Here is a 19,987-nt window from a genome sequence, read left to right as displayed (position 1 = left end):
GAAGTTAGAACATAAGTCTCATATTTAGGCACATTTTTTTCGAATATATTACTTTATAACTATTAAATTAATTATCAATGCACGTGATAATTAGGCAATGCCATCTAATAAATACACATATTCCATATTCCATACGAATATGGTATAAAACTAAATTCTTTTCAAATATGTTTCTTTATAATAATTAAATCAATTCTCACTGTACGTGATAATTATCCTAGTCAAGGCGTACTATACCTCAAGTATATTAAATGTTATCGAAATAACATATATATTTAAAGAAATGATATGTAATATAAATACACGTATTCGTGTACATGGTATAAGGCTAAATTTCGTTCTAATATGTTTCTTTATATCAATTAAATCGATTATCACTATATGTGATAGTACGAAACAAAACTGAATTAGATCACACAATACGTCAAGTATATTAAATATACGTACGTATAATGTATAGGAATAATGGTACGTAACATTAATAAAAATATTCTATATATATATATATATATATATGGTATAAGACAAATTTCTTTCGAATATATTTGTTTATAACTGTTGAATCAATTATCACTATACGTGATAATTATGCGAAATAGTCGGGAACTAGATTCTAAAGACCGTCAAGTATATTAAATATACGTATTGACGTGGCATACATTCAAAAGAATAATATTTAACATAAATATAAATATTCCATATATATATATGATATAAGACGAGTTTCTTTCAAATATGTTTCTTTATGTCGATTAAACCAGTTATCACTATACGTGATAATTACAATTACCCAAATAGAACAGAAACGAAATATAGAATACGTCATGTATATTAAATATACCTGTTATTGACGTAGCATACATTTAAGGGTATGATATGTAATATAATTGCTTGTTCTATCTATATGTCAAATGTATATGGTGTAAGACAAAATTTCGTTCGAATATGTTTCTTTACAATTTTCAGATCAATTATCACTATACGTGATAATTATCGAAATATTAAGCATTGTTGAGGCATACATTTAAGCGAGTAGTAATGTTTAACATAAATACACATATTCCATAAGTGTATGGCATAAGACTAAATTTTATTTGGAATATGTTTCTTTATAACAATTACATCAATTATCACTATACGTGATAATTACGAAAATGGATGGAACTCTATTTACTAATATTATTGAAGTAACATATTATAAATATTAACATAAATACACATATTCCATAAGTGTACGGTGTAAGACTAAATTTTATTTCGAGTATGTTTCTTTATAACTATTTGATTAGTTATCGCTACATGTGATAATTATCCAAGTATTCGCCAGCGAACGATATTAGTAATACGTATTAGTGAAGTAACATACATTTTAAGAAATAAAAATTATATTAAACATAAATACACTTATTCCTTAAGAATATGGCATAAGACTAAATTTTTTTTCAAATATGTTTCTTTACGACTATTCAAATTGTTATCATTATACGTGATAATTATTCAAATACACAAACATTACCAATACGTTAAGAATATTAAATATATATATTACTGAAGTAATATATGTATATTTAAGGGAATGATGATATGTAATATAAATACATATTCCATATTTCATATATAAATGCTACTATAGGACAACTAATTGTTTCGGTTTGTTTATTTATAACTATTAAACCAATTATCACTATACGTGATAATGAGATACGAAGTGGAAAGGTACAGTCTAGTATGCTAGATATATATTATAAACATATACGTGTTATTATAGGACAACATTTATTTCGATTTTATTTCTTTATAACTATTTTATCAATTATCACTACACGTGATAATTATGAAAGACAGAGATTTACGAGCAATTCATCTTTCTAAAAATATATTTATACATATATTATAAGACTACATTTGTTTCGATTTTTTTTGCTTACATCTATTAAATCAATTATCACTTTACGTGGTAATTAATGATTGCAGTCACATGCAAACTTCGTGTACTATTGAAGTAACGTACATACATTAATAGGAATGATCATATGTAATATAAATACGTGTTACATATTTCATATGTACATACGTATGTAGTATATAAGACCTGCTTCTTTTTCGGATATGTTTCTTTATAACAATTAAACGAATTATCACTATACGTGGTAATTATCGGGAATGTTTCAGCTGTAATCACGATGTTAGTATTTTTATAGATGTGCTATAAAATACTGTTATCCATGAAAATTCTGAGACATTATCCTGAATAGATATTAGGGCAAGCTTCTCCTGTCAGAACTACATAGTAAAATATGGACGCTGATGGTGAGAGGTAACACGAAACAATACAGACAAGAAAAGGCCAAGTAAAACGTAGGATGATCAAGACCTGAATTATACTATCGTCGAGTCGTGAACGATCCGAGCAGGACATACAATTATATGAGCGATGGTACGAATTAATTAGAACACCTGTTTCGTCTGTGCATTAGATCTTCGATCGTGTCATGCTCGGCTCGCCTCCGTCACGCGTGTGCATAAACGGTCCTTTGGCTCCATAAGTAATTTTAAGCGAAACAAATACTATATGCTTGCTTATGTGTTAAATATCGTTTGTTCAATTATTTGACGAGACGCGTAGACTAAAGATCGATCTCTGTTAAATACAATTACTAACGACGATCGCTGTTCTACTTGGCAAACACAAACGTAAAATTTATATTTTTCAGTATAAATGTTATGTATATTACTCGTCTGCTTAACATCGAGGGTTCGAGAGTTAAAAATCTTAAACTTTGAACTAAGCTTCAGATTTTAAGTCCTAGCGAACATAGTGACACATTGAATTAAGACAGAATAGAATAATTTGTCTGACAGTATTTGAAATTGATTGCAATAAGATTGAATCTTAACTAAAATTCGAATTGAAATAGTTAAACGTTTGCTGTTTTGCGGTTTGTCTCGGTTTTCGAATTTTTCTGAAACCCGTCGCTTTGTTCGATACTAAGAATTCGATGAAGTATAACTCAAACTCGAACTAGAGGTCACAGGAATAGACAGTCGCTTCAGAAAGCTTATTAAATTGCATAATGAATAGGTACTCCTCTTTTCACATGTGGGAAAGTATAATTTTTGCATGCTTGCATGCCAAATGGGGCAAGAATCGTGGTCTTTGGGATCGATCGGTCAGAATTATAATAATTGAGTATGAAATCGTGCATCGGTGCAAATCGTGCAATTATGTCTACGCGGTAGAGAAATTGGAGCAGATTTCGTGAAGTAGCATCACACTTTCCGTATCTTATCGTTTCTCATACGAAATTCGAGTCTCTGCTTTTCTCTGATTCGTAATTAGTAACCAGTAACTCTGACGTAAGACGTTTAGTCATAATTTATTTAGTTTTCTATTTATAATTGATCGCGAGGTTCGAGCGTTCTTGTCAAAGGAGCCAGGAAACCTCGGGTCGGCAGACGAAGGATACCATTATCATAAGCTCTGATGAGGATTAATTATAGGATAGCATTAAAAATTCATGTGATGAAGAAGAATTCCAGAATAGTATTAAAAAGAAAAAAACGCCTGAGATCAACGATACACTTCTCCGTATATCCTGTATACCTATACCTGTCGCTGCAGGATAGGACTGTTATATATTTAAGATCATCGTGATAATATTTATTTTTTATTTATTTATTTTAGAGGATTAAAAGGTTGGTTCTAGTAGATAAGTGTCATCCTTGGCCTATCGAAAAAACCAGAAGAATATGATGCAAAAGCAGCTCTTTATATCATGTATATCGTTAGATCAATAGCACATAATGTATGTACTTAAAAGATTCTTACATATTTATAAAGATTTTATTTAGTTATTAATCGATTTAGTGAAAATTACATTCTACCATACACTCAACCATCATAATATGTATGTATACACGTTACGAAAAGTAACATACATAATATGGAACGATGAATGTATTAAATAGTTCATATACAATATACAATGTGTTTGGCTGCAGGTGAGAAAGACTCTAAGGGTTGATTCTAGGAAACAGAATAAGGGAAAATCGAGAATAAAAAGAAATAGTGTTCGAAGTTCCATTTTTTAGTTATAAACAATTAAAAGTTACCCCTGTCGAAACTGATTTTCAGATAGAGCGAGATATGATTCATTACATCTATAAACGCACATTGCTCCTAAGAACCAGTGCCGATAGGGTTGATCTGTAATCGCTTATAATTAAGAAATGGAGCCTCCAGTAATTTTTTTATTCTTGGTTTTTGTTTTATATTCGTTGATAGAATAACTTCTTAATTTTTCCATCAGTAGCCAAATAGCCTGTATACATATATTACGTCTTGTTATAAGACCACATTTTTTTTCAAATCTGTTTCTTTATGACTGTTATTATCATACGTGGAAATTGACACAATTACGAAATGTGCATCACACGTATGTGAATCGTATTATCATATATTCGTATTAGTGAAGTAACGTACACTTAATGCAATGATGATATTAATATATTACACATATATGTAACACATGTATGCGTACATGTTAGTATAGGACTACGTTTATTTCGATTTTGTTTCTTTATGACAATTAAATCAATTATCACTATACGTGATAGTGGAGTCGTCAGAGACAGTGCATAGAAATAAAATAGAATAGAATAATTTGTGTAACAGTGTATGAACTTCATTGCAATTCGAATGAATCTTGAAACTAAAATGCATCATATAATTAAAATCATAGTTAAATGCTTGCTGGTTTGCAGTTTATTTCAGTTTTTGAATTTTGTCGAAATCTGTCGAATTAGTCGATACAAAAAAGAACTCGTTCTCCATCACGTTTTACGATGGAACATGACTCGAACTTAAGCTACATGTCATAGAAATATGGGCAGACACTTCAGAAAGCTATAACATTATTATGCATAAGGAGATAGTCCACTCGTTCCATTTAGGAAAATCTCATTTTTGCATGCGTGCGTGCCAAGTAGGTCAAGAATCGTTTTGAGTAGACGTACATGCTATGAAATTATGTATGTACATGTACGCGGTGGAGAAATTGAGGCAGATTTCGTAAAGTACCACTAAATTCATTTTCGAATCCCTCTGCTTTTCGCTAATTTTTAATATTTTCATAACTAATAATTTTAATGTAATACGTTTAATATTAATCGATCGTTAGGTTCAAGTGTTCCTTTCACAAGAGCCAGGAAATTTCAGATACACTGCTATCAAGGCCTCGAATTATTGAATAAGCGCTAATGAGCGAATTAATTATAGAATCGCATTAAAAAGTTAAGAAAATAATTATAGGATAGTATCGAAAACAAATGATTGCTAAAAATATGATTGGGACAATGAGACCAATGGTTGGCTGGAAGTGTTATAAGAATGCGGTATCCCTGGTAAGGGTTGAAAAAAGTATGGTCACGATGGATACATGACGACGGATGCTCGGATTAACATTTAAGTATCATAAGTAGACTGCAGATTTTATGTAAAGTAAAATTTGTGTGGTATCGATTTAAAAAATTATATTTAGTAATGATGCCCTCTAATCATTTAAACGTCAAAGTACGTATCTTGCCGTCGACACTTAATGCACTCTGCTCTACTATTATACATACATGTATTTCTTACATTTTCTAAATACCTACGTTTGCTATAAATACATAAGATCTGTAGTCTAATTATAAGACCAGGTGAGATATTAATTAGAATTTATATTTGTCAGCTAGGAAATATGAAAAAAAATCGAGAAGAAGATTAGAATAACACATTGACGGTGGAAGCTTTCAATCCGACGTTCCAATATCACTTTCAATTTCTCAGTTTTTTTACGATATTTCAGCATGACAATCCGGTAACAATAGGACAGACATGGCATAAACAGAATAAAATTCTTTCCCATTCAGTTTACTATCATTCTTTTTAAGTATATAGTATTTTACAATAAATTGAATAAAAAGTATAATCGTCCAGAATACACGGTAGTTCATTTTTGTTACGTGAATTGCGATGACAAGAACGAGACAGGGTTGGAAGCTGAAGTTAGAAGTATATATCCACATTTTTCTCGAGTATGTTCTTTTATAACTATTAAACCATTTATCACTATACGTGATAATTGACGAATGACACGACACGTATGGACCTGTATTAAGTAAATGATATACATGCATGTATATGTATATATACATATATATGTTATGAGATATTATTATTATCGATCTAAGGCATTATTTCGAATAGACATTAGGGAAAACTTCTGCTACCAGCATTACACATGAAAATGTGGTTGCTGATTGTGAGGGGAAGGATACATGCTCCGCCACTTAATGAGAAGCCGACAGAAAACGTAGGATGATCAAGGCCGGATTTATACTACCGACGAGCCGTGGACGAGCCGAGTAGGACTTACAAATATATCAGCAATGGTACAAATTAATTATAACACCTATTTCGTCTGTGCATTGAATCTTCCATCGTGTCATGCTCGGCTCGTCTCCGTCACGCGTGGGCATAAAGGGTCCTTTGGCTCCATAAGTAATTTTAAGCGAAACACGTGCTACATGCATGCATTCTCCGATTCAGTGTACAGTATTAGATTACCTGACGATACCTTTCTCGCAAAGACTCGCTCAGTGCTAATAACTCTAATGTAAAGTAATCTAAGGTAATCGTAAGTTACTTGATTTTTATATTTTTATTTATAATCGTTATGAACTCAAGCAGCTTTTCACAAACCGAAAGATATTGTTACACTGTGAACTTCACTATCGAATAATCGTACGAGAAATAATTGTAGGATAACATTAAAAATTCAAGTTAATAAAAATGATTATAGTAGTCTAACTTTAAATACTTATGTTAGCTGTAAATGCATGAAACCCGCAGTCTAACTCTAAGACCAGCTGAGATGTTAATTAGAACTTATCTTCGTTAGCTAGAAAATCGATGATACGTGAGAAAGTACAGTTGGCAAAGATAGCCATTAGAATAATATTAAAAGCTAAGAAATCGCATGATCTTTCAAGTTCAAGTCTTCCGACGTTGGGACATCATTTTTAATTTCGAAGTCTGGAAGTCGTTCAAGACAAAATTTTTAAGTATGAGTATCTGGTAACGATGGAATGAGAAGACATGTTGATATCGTTACGCTTGAGATGTGTTATACAAAATAAATAGAATGTACAAAAATCCCTTCACGTTCATTTCATTATTATTCTTTTTAAATATATTCTACTTTACAACAAATTGAATGAGAACAATCGTACGGAATACAAATAGTTTTATTTATTAAACCCGATTTCCGTCTTAAAATATCTTATCTAAATTATATTTAATAATAGTTGAAGCTTTAAATTATAAGGGGAATCGATCTACTGTTCACGATCTTCGTGAACATTTTGTTTACTACCGATGCGAATGAAATATTTCATTATAACTAAATAATTTCATGAAAATTGCAATTTTTGGGCAAAGAAATAAGCAGAGAGAAAAGAAAAGCTCTTCAGGTTGTTACAAATACTCATTCTTCGAAATTGAATTGAGAATAACGAGACAGGTTTGGAAGCTGGTAGACATTAGAGACATACATATGTATGTATAATGTACATATATGCGACACATTCTTTTCGAATATGTTTCTTTATAACTATTACATCAATTGTCACTACGTGATAATTAACACAAATCGCTCCATGAATACGTTAAGTATGTTATACCTAAATATTACCGAAGTAACATACATCTAAAAGAATGATGATATGTAATATAAGTACACGTATTGCATATCTCATAAGTAGATAACAGCATATAATGTAAGAAAACGTTTCTTTCGAGTATGTTTCTTTGTAACAATTAAACCAATTATCACTACACGTGATAAACAAAAAGAATCCTGCGCAGTGTACGTTAAGTATATTAAATATATTACTGAAATAACACACATTTAAAGGAATTATACGTAATATATTATAAATGCACGTATTACATATTCCATAAGTAGATATAGCATATGATATAAGAACAAGATTTTTTCGATTATGTTTCTTTATAATTGTTAAAATTGTTAACAAGAGATAATGCCATGAAAATCGCGGATCCTACGAAATGTACGTTAAGTATATTAAATATACATATTACTGAAGTAACATAAATTTGATGGAATGATACGTAATATATTATAAATGCAAGTATTACATATTCCACAAGTAGAAATAGCATATAATATGAGAACACGTTTTGTTCGATTATGTTTCTTTATAACTATTAAACCAGTTGTCTGACATGTTTCTAATATTAAATATATTAAATATGCATAATAGTGAAATAACATGCATGTAAAGAAATGGTATATAATATACATATATAGGAACACGTATTAAATATCCCATGAATAGACGTAACATACGATATAAGAACACTTTTTTTCGAATATGTTTCTTTGTAACTGTTAAATCAATTATCACTATACGTGATAATTGTACAACTAAAGGTCCTACTAAAAAAGTACGTTAAGTATATTAAATATATAAATTAGTAAAGTAACATACGTTTAAAGAAATGATGATATCTAATTATACATTTAGATATAAGACCAAATTCTTTTTTAATATGTTTGTTTACAACTATTCAACCAATTATCACTACACGTGATAATTGTCAGAGTCAAAGGGAAAAGAGGATAAAGTTTCTCCTGTCAGAACTGCATAGTAAAATATGGACGTTGATGGCGAGGGGTAACATTCAGAGAAGAAAACATGAGAAGAAAAACGTAGGATGATCAAGGCCTGAATTATACTATCGTCGAGCCGTGAACGAGCCGAGCAGGACATACAATTATATCAGCGACGGTACGAATTAATTAGAACACCTGTTTCGTCTGTGCATTGGATCTTCGATCGTGTCATGCTCGGCTCGCCTCCGTCACGAGTGTGTATAAACGGTCCTTTGGCTCCATAAGTAATTTTAAGCGAAACAAATACTATATGCATGTTTATGTGTTAAATATCGTTTGTTCAATTATCTGACGAGACGCGTAGACTAAAGATCGATGATATCGATATATATCGCGTATATCGTCTCAGTGGCATATAATATATTTAAAAGATTTTTAATCATTTATAACGATTTTATTGCTTGTTCTAAATAAGAAATGTAATTTTTGCATTTTATGCTCGTCCTTTTGTTGCAAGCTGACGTCACGTATATCTTATACAATAAGAATATTGCTCCAGATGTTATGCTTATATTAGTATAAAAAGATGACACGTTTGTTTGCTTTTAAAAAATTTGGTCACGGTGGATATTTGATACCATTATTTAATTAACACCGAGAAGGCGAGAGCTGTCGAGGCATACGAGTCTTCGACCTGACTTTGCGATCTCATTTTCAATTTCGCAGTTCGGAAATCGTTCACGCCGAGATCTTTAAGCATGAATGGCCACTGGCTATGTAATAAATAAAACGGGATGGCATGGCTGTCGATATCGTTATGATCGAAGTGTTTTATGAAAAATAAACGGAATGTATAAAAAGTTCTTTCCCATTGATTTTACTAGTATTCTGTTTTATATTCTACTCTACGATGAAATGAACAACGAGAATAATCTAATCCTACAGAATACACGGTAGTTCATCCTCGTCGCGTCAATCACGCTGATGTACCGCGTCTGTGTATACTTTTTGATAATGTTAAAAGATAAATTATAACCGATTTCCTTCGAAATATGTCATTTACAGTTTTTGTTAATAACACGTCAAGATTAAACGATAAGTGAAATTGATCTTCGTGAATATCTGCTGTTACGAATCGAATATTTCATGTGTAACAATTTTCATGAAAATTACAATCTTCGAGCAAATAATCTCAGAATTATAAAAATTCATTTTTCATTGTAATTCTGTTTATACATTTAAGTTTCTAGTATTTTTTTCATATAATTTTAAATGATTAGGTAATAGGTCGCTTGCAGGATTCCCTTTGAATACTTTTCTATCCTTCGGATTAGAACTACATAAGTACCATGATGCTTATTATTCGAAAATGTATTTTTATAAGTGATATGAGTATGTTACAGAGCAGAGATATGAAAATAAAATTTTACGTTCATTTTTTACCAACTCTGCTGCCAGTTTGACGATCGGGTCGTAGCATTTAGCCGTAGGAGGCACCTCTATTTTTAACGCGATTGCTATTTCGGTTTATGGGATAATACACGGACTAGGTATACGAGTAAACCTATCGACACCAATCGATGTATTTTTCTGTATCCTGTATTCTGGGGCTCGAACGCTGCGTTGCAATTTCTATGTCACTTACAATTATATCAATAAATGTGCCGAACCTAAATCCAGTAATGTATTGTAAAAATGGCTAAATTCTGATTAATAAATGAATGGAAACAAATCTTGGTATTTTTATTTCACTATCCTTGACCACGCGACCAAATAACCAATCCTAGGGGGTGGGTACTTAAAGTCAATGGTCAACTGGTCATTCCCCTTTGGAATGACCCAAAAAATCCTGTCCGATTATCGATAAATACGGGAGGGAACGAATATGCAAATCCGGAGCCGCGCTTTCTAAGAATCGGCCAATCGTTTTGCGCAAGCGTCATTTTGTCCAATCCGTCGATCCCCGAGAGGGTATAAGTACGGAGCCCCGACGCTCCTCGAGTCACTCGATCGGCATTAAGGCCGGTCGAGATACCCCTTTTCCCATCCCTTGCGAATCGTATGCGTGTGCGGTATGAGTATGAGTATGAGTATGAGTGTGTGGGTACCGGTACTAGTGTGCAGTATGCCTTCCTAAATTCCACCCTATAACGGAGCGAATTTAACTTCATCCCTCTCTCTCTCGTTTCAGTCAATTCATTTTGCTCGCGTTTTAGTATACCCGCGTCGCGAATAGTAGTTTACCAGTCAGACTTTGCTCGAGTACCAGAGGGAGAAAAGAGTTGTGGTCCTGTATCTCGGGTGGCCTGTCTCGTCAGTCGCTGGGGTGTTCCTGTTCCATTCCCAGGTGCAGTGCGTAAGCTCCGTGAGACGGATTGGTCGTGGTCAGGCCATTCCTGCGCTGAGGCATCGTCATTCGGGTGCAGGGTCCTGCTCGGCTCGAACTCTGGTGCCCAAGTGAAGTCTGACATTTTGTGCTTACCTTAGTTTCCAATTAGAGTCAATAGTTAGTCCATAGTTAGAGTCAATAGTTAGAGTCTTGTTCGCAATCGTATAAAATCCTTCTCCAATATTCGCTCCGTATAATAGAGTGGCAATTTAATATGGGAGGGGGCAGTGGGGATTGTCCACTGTCCGGGTCTCGAACGTAGTCACCTCCACGCGGTGAGACCTGGGTTGGCAGCGTTTGCAAAATCTTTGCAAACGCTACCAAGCGAAGAACTACTTTAGTTTAAGAATCACTGTATCTTAAATTGTATGTCAATCTTTCAATAATTTAATGTATGTACTAATAAATCTAACGACTAATTAAAGAAATCGATTGAATTCTGATTAATAAATAAATAAATGGAAATATATCTTGGTATTTTCATTTCACGATTCCTCACCTTTCCATCAAAGTTTTAGGGATGTCTACTTGGAATCAGTGTTCGAGCCGAGTACATAAAGCCAGCGTCCGACTTCTGAAAAGGTACCACGCGAGGAACTACATTCTAGCTTAGAATCTCTGTATCTTAAATCGTACTTAGATCTCTCAATAATTAATAATAATAAATAATAAATGTATGCACTAATGAATCTTACGATGAATTGAAGAGGGATCCACGACGGGAAAATCAGATATTTAAGACGATTCCTCCGTTTATTTTGTACAATTCTCTTAGTCGAACGGCACACGCAAACGACAATGACATTAATGTCACATGACGGACAGGATGTGGTTCATTCGGATCGGTCGTCATGTGTGACTCACATTATATGCGTGCGCGGGACTCATCTCGAAGTGACGAAAAGAGAGAGAGGAGAGTAACTGCCGACGGTAGCATGTAACCGCTGCGCTGTGAACGTGGCGCACACGAGTCCAGCCGCTAAGGTCGCACACACGACGTTTGACCTTAGCCCCCAGTTTGATTCTCGACAATCGAGTCAAGGAAATCGTTTTCGCAGCCTTCTTTATCACGACGTTCACTCAACGATTCTACCGCGCAGGTGTATCAATTAACATTCTCTTCATCCCTTAACAATTTCTTTCATTTATCCCCTCACTCCCAAAAAGACATTAATTACCCAATGGAACGAGATCAAAAATATATCAACGGACCTCCTGAAGTAACGTTTAAATTCATATAAATGAGGTTTAATATACAGAAATGATATAGAAATAATAATTATTAAATAGAAATATAAGCTGTTCGTTCTTGCTACGCTTCTGCCACTTGAAAAGTAGCACAGTTACACATGTATCTACATAATAATTTAAGCTTCTCCTAATGATTAGACATATTAAATTAAAAAGCTTAAGTATAAGCTCCAAAATCGAATTTGCTTAATTATCCGAAGCAATAATCATAAGTGGCTTGTAATCCGAGTGTAGAACCACCTGTTATGAAAGCCTACCAGCCAGATGTAGAAGATGGACACTAGATCGCGCTTCTAAACTTCGATCGCTTTCGCTATAAATCGCAACAGCGATTCAATCAGTAATTATCAACTTTTAATTACTATAAATCTCTGGAACCCTATAAAAAATCTTACAAATCTGTTTCATAAGAAACCAGTTGAACAAATGTAACAAAACTTTGATCGAGACTTGCTACGATATAACGAGTACCTGTAAAAAAGTGAACGTATTCTTTTCTAACATTTACAAATTACTCATCTTCGTTCTTTAAATACTAAATAAATAATTAAAGCAATACAAGAATTTCTTCAGTTTCATTCTTATTTGTTCATTTCAATTTCAATTCGATTCTATTGTCCTCTATTTTTACAAACGCTCGTATCTGCGACGTTAAATCGTAATTTTAAAACGTACCACACGTGGCTTGTATTACGAGGAAGCGGAATACAGTCGTGCGCGTAATCGTAATGCGGACGCTGCCGAGCGTTGAAATCTTCGTGGGCAGCTGTAACAGCTAAAAACCTGTTCGGTTCACTTCGAACTGAATAGCGTAACGAGACAAAGAACGTTATAGGCGTGGCATGCGAGGGAACATGAAATCGTGATCGCAACACCGTCATCGCGAAACATAAAAGTTGGTTAATTTAAAAAAAAAGATTGTAGAAAATTCGACGGGGGACAGAAGCGATCATGGTCGAAGGTCGAAGGAGGATTCCTATGGGAGCGACCGGTGTTCGTAGAGCCACGAGACCGGCTCCGAGCTCGAGCCACCATGAAGAATCTTACACACTGGCAGCGATGGGTAACGACCACACCGAGGACCTTGTGAACGTGCATGATCGACACGTCATGGTAACGCTGTGGTAACGAATGGTTTGATGACGACAGCGGTGGTTTAAGGAGGGGCAGTGCGAAAGAGAAAGCCGACGAGGGGAACGGGCGATGGGAACGAGACAGAGGAGCAACGCGACGTTACGGCGAGGCGTGTTCAGTTAACCTGGTGGCGCTGAACGTCCTACCGTTGGCGGCGGAGAAGCTGCCAACGCTGCCAACCAGCCAGCCGACCTCGAAGAGAGCTCACGGTTTCGGTGCGGCGAATACCTCCGTCGTTTCTCGCGTTTTATCTCCGGTTGTTTTCGCACGTTCGCCGCATTTAATTCCGGAGTAAATTTTCATATACGTGACCAGTGCGGCGAATTCCGCCGAGGGGAGATCAGCGATGGTCAGCAAGGATCCGAAAACGGGCGCGGAACTGGCGAATCCTTATGTCAGGCCGCCGAGTATTTCCACCAGTCAGTCAGTCAAGAATTTCTTTTACAATCGTGAGACGGGTGCATTTTTAGGCAGAACAGCCAGCAGCTGGGGTGAGTTCAACTAACTTAATAACTGTTTAAAATTGAACGAAGTTAACTCGGCCCGTTTACCTGCACCTTTCCTCACGCTTCTTCTACTGGCGATCGGTTCTCCGCTTCTCAATTTCATTTTAACTTCCGCTTTATAGTATAAACGACAATATAAATATAATATATGTTTAAAAATGTCGATATTGTTGCTCGAGAAATTCAGTTTTTGTAACGACGCGCTTTTCGAATTGTATTTAAAGTATTGTCTTTTGTCAATTCTGTCAATATTAATTAAGGACATAATTCATATTTTTTACTCTCTAAATTAAATTTTTAAAATAAAAGGAGCATTGATTTCACTTGATAATATAAGCATCTCTAAAATCTTAGAATACGAGGGAATTCGATAGCCACTCGAATAACCATTTTCCTCAGGTAAAAAGGGACAGTGTCAGGTAGCAGTTGTAATTTACGTCTACAATAGTTTCACTGATCCCACTTAGACTTTAGGTATCCTTTATTTATTGCTTTACATTTATATTTGTACCAGAATAAAAAAAGTGTTTAACTTCGAAATAAGCCTGTTCATTGTCGATTACGATCGATTGTAATCTACAAACATACATAAGTAGGCATGTACTGAATCCAAACATAAAAGGAACAATACACGGAGCCAGAATAAGCAGAACACAATACTCGTAACCTGACGCTTAATGTTACACCACTTCTGATGAATAAAAATTTTCTTCCCCGCGGTAATCTATATTTTATAGTGACAGGTTAATATTTATTAATTTAATATTTAATATTTATTAAATTCTGTTGCTCGATGAATTATATTAATGATCAGTTCGTGGATCGACCTATTCGTTTTAATCATTTCCGATGCTTCCTTCATTTGGCGAGTAGAGATCATGAACGAACGTTCCAAGTTAGTACTTACTACGATAAATGTATCTTAATTAACGTGGCATCGTCGACTGAAAGGATAGTTCTAACAGGCACGTGACACATTGAATTATCTCGAATATTTTTAGCGAAAGTAGAAACAATTTGTTTCGATATCTGATATTTTAATGATGTATTCTCGTAATCAAGATTTTTCTAATATATACAGAAAATATTTCTTTGAAAATAATGAAAATGTACTAAAACGTACTTTAATAATTAACTTGTTTAACAAATATTATTTATTTATTACGAAAGTAATGTGAAAGTTCTTATCGTCTGTTTTTACTGCGGTATTAAATTTACTGAACAAAAAATGCTTTCGCAGTGATTACTGCATAGCTCATTGCCAGTGCACGCTCTGTCTTCTTGATTTCAGTGGATTAATTAAAATATGAGTCAGTCTGAATTCTTGATGCTATCATCTAACGAAACTAAAATTCTTTGAACAAAAATTGCAATTAGTTTTATGACACTAAAATCAATGAGTGAAGCATTAGAAGTTTATGGCGACGTTATCATTGTAATCATCAGGTTGGCATGGTAACACCTGCGAGTACACCCTTCGGAAGGGTGTGTGGCCAACGCTGTGTCAATGTTTAGCATTCAAACACGAAAGTTACGTGAGACAATTAACCAGTCGGGAATCCTAGTGACGCAAGTCGACAAAAATTATCTCTCTACGTGGGCATTGAACTTGAAAGCCTCCTGGCTTTCAATTTAATTAGATTTTAAACGATTTTAACGTATCTTACTTATTCATACACAGGTTGAAAAAACCTATTTCTTTGCAGTTACGCTAGAGATTTCGTTTCATACCTCTCGTTGCTGCTCGAATGTTAATCTGTAAAACATGAGCGACGATCTGTTGCCCGTATGTACATATTCCAATAGTACATAGAAGACCCACAATAACTCCGGAGAGATTGGCGGAATTGTGAGATTATGTCGTCTTTCGCTTAATTAGCTCAGAAGCCTGTCATTGCATTGCAGTTTCTTGCAAATTGCATTTACCCTCAAAATGTACCCCTTAATTTACCCTTACCTTGGAACTTAGTCCCATCATCGTGTTATCTCCCGCTACGACCAGTTCTCACTGCTTCAAACTTACGCACGTAAATCTAATGCATAAGTAGTACACGTATCGGATTTCTCTACCATTTTTTTACAGTTTCCTCTAATTTTTCATAAGTGTATTATTCTATTCGGCATATAATAATCTGCATTGAGTATTTTTTATTCATCTGAATCTTGAAACCAGGCTTATAAATATCTTTCGTAATAAGAATTTCTAAAACGATCTGACGAATAAATAAAAAATAAATAAACTGTAGTTTACGTCTGAATACTGTTTGTCTCAACACGTTTTGATTTGTTGAGAAACGGAGGTGAGCCGAAACAGAAAGCGGAAGGTAGAGAGAAAAAGACGGAAGCGCGACGACGCTCGGCTGATTCGTGATGCACACAACGGTTTGCTCTCGGCTGAATGGCAATTGTTAAACTTCCTTTAGCGCAAACGCGTACAACGAGGTCAATTGGCGTTAAATGGAGGCATTACGGCATTATGTAACTTAGGGCCATTCCGAAGGGTACACCCACGTGACCGTGTCGTAGCTTTCAACCTCGAACCTCCGAAAATCTCTGAACTCGATCTTACGATATGCCTTCCTCCTCTGCTTCAAACATCCTATTACATCTGTCAAATTAATCAGGAACTTTTCTATATAATAGAAAATCCAATAATCAAATCTTAATAGAATTTTTTTTATTGAACGTTTAAGCTCCATCGACAACTTACAAAGTATTAACAGCATCAGACGATACAATCACCAAATTAAATGATAAATTTTAATGTCTTCAAGAGAACAGAGAAGGTAACAAGCTTCTTTAACCGAACAATCAATTTTATCATTCTGTTTTTATCCTTCGATGTCTCAACGGGAACCATAAAAAGACAATCTCTTTAAGTTCATTTTTCAGATAACATAAAGCCTACTGTATTTGTTGAGTGATCAAAATTCATGTCCTTATCAATAAAATTTTTGTAAGATACTGCTCGGTAATTTTCTGAATAAAAGAATGAAAGACATGTCGATTTAAAAGAGAACTGATCATTAATTAGTTCTAATTGAAATATAATTTTCCCAATGAACGTTTCAAAACAATTCTAGCAGCTGTTATTCAATTCCTCAGTATTGATACTTTTTCAATACGTTCATTCCTATATTGCAACTATCGTGTTGCACGCATACGTACACGTGCATTATTGCAATAGCTATCGTATCGAGATACTGCTTATCTTTTGCATTTATAAGTCTAATAATGTAGGATAGCAGTGTCGATTGATAAGTCACGTAGTTTGAATAATCGAGGAATAAAAATTCATTGCTCTCGACTGTTATTTTACTTGAACACAGATTCTGTTATCTACATCAGAAATTTGAAATATGCCAAGTCAGGAAAAGAATACATTTTATGTAATCAAAATATAATAAATTCTTTTAATGAATTCTATTTATAATAAATTCATATACAATATCTTCTGATTAATATAAATTCATTATAAAGCACGACACGTGGTACTGATCGACTCGGTTTGTGTTCGTGCGTTAAAAATATGCGCGAGGGTAAAAAGTATCAAGAGTCAACTGCAATGATTTTTGAGACATTCGACCTAAGAATCTAATGGAATTAATCGACGCGTGGTGGCACGCCGTGTAATATAGGTTAATTACATTAATACTTGGCTCAATTCAAACGAAGATCCGAGCGTGTGGTCAAATGGAACAATTCAATTACGTACCGATTCAATGTCTCGCAAGGTCGCGCTTCTCGGATTCCACTGTTCGCTAAAACGACGCGACGGCTCGACACCAGCAAATCTACACCCATTCTACATCTTAAACTATTACTAAATAATTTAGACTGTAAGCCTTTTACGTAAAATAAAACGTTTGTATCATTTGAGAAAATGCATTTTATATTTTCCTTCGTCATTTAATGAAACGTCGGGACTGTATGTAATTGTATCGGTTAAGAAAATTTATTTCATACTTTCTTTTATCATTTAACGAAACGTCAGGACTGTATGCGTTATTGCAACTGATGCGCGGTGATGCGGAACCATGTAAACGCTCGCCGGAAGCGTATGAATTGACGGAGGAAATATGGAAAACGAGACTCGGATGTAGCACAGTCGATCTCTCTGTCTACTTTTTAAACTCCGTCACTTTCCGAGTCCAACGATTTCCCTTTTTTCAATTCTGCAATTCCATTATTAGGTGAATCTTTCACGCTGTAGAAAAACTCACGTGATAAATAAGGAATTACTAATTGTACCCATTTGATGTAGTCAGATCTGAATTTTGTTTTACAGGCAAAATAGGATTGTTCTATTTGATATTCTATGGAGTGCTGGCTGCGCTGGTGGCTATTTGTTTCTGGGGTTTCTTTCAAACGCTAGACCCGAGAATACCGAGATGGCAATTAGAACGTTCGATAATCGGAACGAACCCTGGTATAATATTTTCATACGATCGAGTACTTACGCGTATAATAGTACTTTGTTCGTGAGCTGATTCTCGTTTATAGGCTTAGGATTTAGACCACGGCCGCCACTGGAGAACGTAGAGAGCACGTTGATCTGGTACAGGGGAACCGATAGCGAGAACTTTAAATTTTGGATCGAGTCTTTAGAATCATTCCTAAAAGGTAATTGTTCATATCTTTTAAATTGATGTATTTCCGTGCCCAGTGCAATGGAAAATTCAGTCAGCGTTCAGTTTTGATATAAATCACGCATGTCAAACACAAAAATTTTCCAGATTATATAACACCAGGATCGGTTCTTGGTCTCGGCGCGAATATTAATAAATGTGACTACAATCAACCGCCGCCGCCCGGCAAAGTTTGCGACGTCGACGTTAAAAACTGGCATCCTTGTACCAAGGAGAATAAATTTAATTACCACAAATCAGCGCCGTGTATATTCCTAAAGCTTAATAAGGTGAGTCGTTTGATAATCGCACGATCCGTCTCGATGTTCTTACTAAATAAATGTTATATAATGTTGTAGATATACGGATGGAAACCGGAGTTCTTTAACGATACGAAATCATTGCCAAGCAATATGCCGGCCCAGCTGAAGGAATATATTAACGAAGTGAAGGATCCTCGCGAGTTGGAAACGATTTGGGTGTCCTGCGAGGGCGAGAATCCCGCGGACCAAGAAAATATAGGACCCATCAAGTACATCCCGCGGAGAGGTTTCCCCGGATATTTTTATCCCTATGAAAATTCCGAGGGTTACCTCAGCCCGCTAGTGGCCATTCACTTCGTCCGACCACGAAGTAAGTTACACGGGAATCGAATGAGTTATACAGAGAATTCTTTTCTATTAAATGAATGATCGTTCGTTACAGCTGGAATTTTAATAAACGTGGAGTGTAAGGCGTGGGCGAGGAACATAAAACACAATCGCAACGATAAACTGGGTGTCGTCCATTTCGAGCTGATGATAGATTAACGTCGTTTTGTATACTTTGCTTAGGAGGCGGGGAGGGTCTCTCCCTTATTAGCTTACGTGAACGCCATGCGAATCTCACGTTTTCTGACGAAGCTGCTTTTAAAATAGCCGTCAGAAACCGACGACCGCTGCCAAAGTGTGCATGAAACTTTTTCACGTACAAACTAAAGGTTTTCCATGTTCATATCATCGAAAACCCGACACACTTTTATGTGCACCGAAGGAAGCTGTAATACATTTAGTAATCCCATTTTTTTTTATATTAGATCGAACGCGTATTATAGTTACGAAAAAATCATAATTCTCTGTTGCGTGGAAAAATTGAATAAACGTATTGCAGTCTTTCCTCGATGCCACCGTACAGAATGTAATACACAATTTTCGCGTTACGTTCTTTTACGACTAATAATTGGCCACGGATTTGATGAATAACCGTGATATTATATTTTTAAAATTGTCAATTCCAAATTGATACTTTCTAAATACAGGAATTTTTAATCGAATCTCGCGAAACGATCTATTAAGTCTAATGTTTAAGAAACGATTACCGATTAGTCAGTGTTTCAATTAAATATACCTTGCGAAATTG

The 19,987-nt window shown here is 34.9% G+C and overlaps 1 protein-coding gene and 1 long non-coding RNA gene across 2 annotated transcripts; one reads left to right on the top strand and one right to left on the bottom strand.

Annotated features, from left to right (window-relative positions):
- Positions 1 to 10,832: 10,832 nt before the first annotated feature.
- On the bottom strand, positions 10,833 to 12,250 carry LOC113464394 (uncharacterized). Its single transcript, XR_003389240.1, has 3 exons — positions 11,766 to 12,250; positions 11,570 to 11,644; positions 10,833 to 11,387 (listed from the first exon to the last, which is right to left on the bottom strand). It is a non-coding gene; the product is annotated as an uncharacterized LOC113464394 (long non-coding RNA).
- A 1,311-nt stretch (positions 12,251 to 13,561) lies between these two features.
- On the top strand, positions 13,562 to 19,971 carry LOC108625418 (sodium/potassium-transporting ATPase subunit beta-2-like). Its single transcript, XM_018025448.2, has 6 exons — positions 13,562 to 13,946; positions 18,250 to 18,390; positions 18,465 to 18,584; positions 18,698 to 18,879; positions 18,949 to 19,222; positions 19,295 to 19,971. Exons 1-6 carry the CDS (start codon positions 13,802 to 13,804, stop codon positions 19,396 to 19,398), a joined length of 966 nt encoding a protein of 321 aa, XP_017880937.1. The 5' UTR covers positions 13,562 to 13,801; the 3' UTR covers positions 19,399 to 19,971.
- Positions 19,972 to 19,987: the final 16 nt, after the last annotated feature.

Source organism: Ceratina calcarata, unplaced genomic scaffold, assembly GCF_001652005.2.
Source record: "Ceratina calcarata isolate Rehan_Ccalc_2016 unplaced genomic scaffold, ASM165200v1 scaffold351.2, whole genome shotgun sequence".
NCBI lineage: Eukaryota > Metazoa > Arthropoda > Insecta > Hymenoptera > Apidae > Ceratina > Ceratina calcarata.
This window is presented reverse-complemented; position numbering and strand designations above follow the sequence as displayed.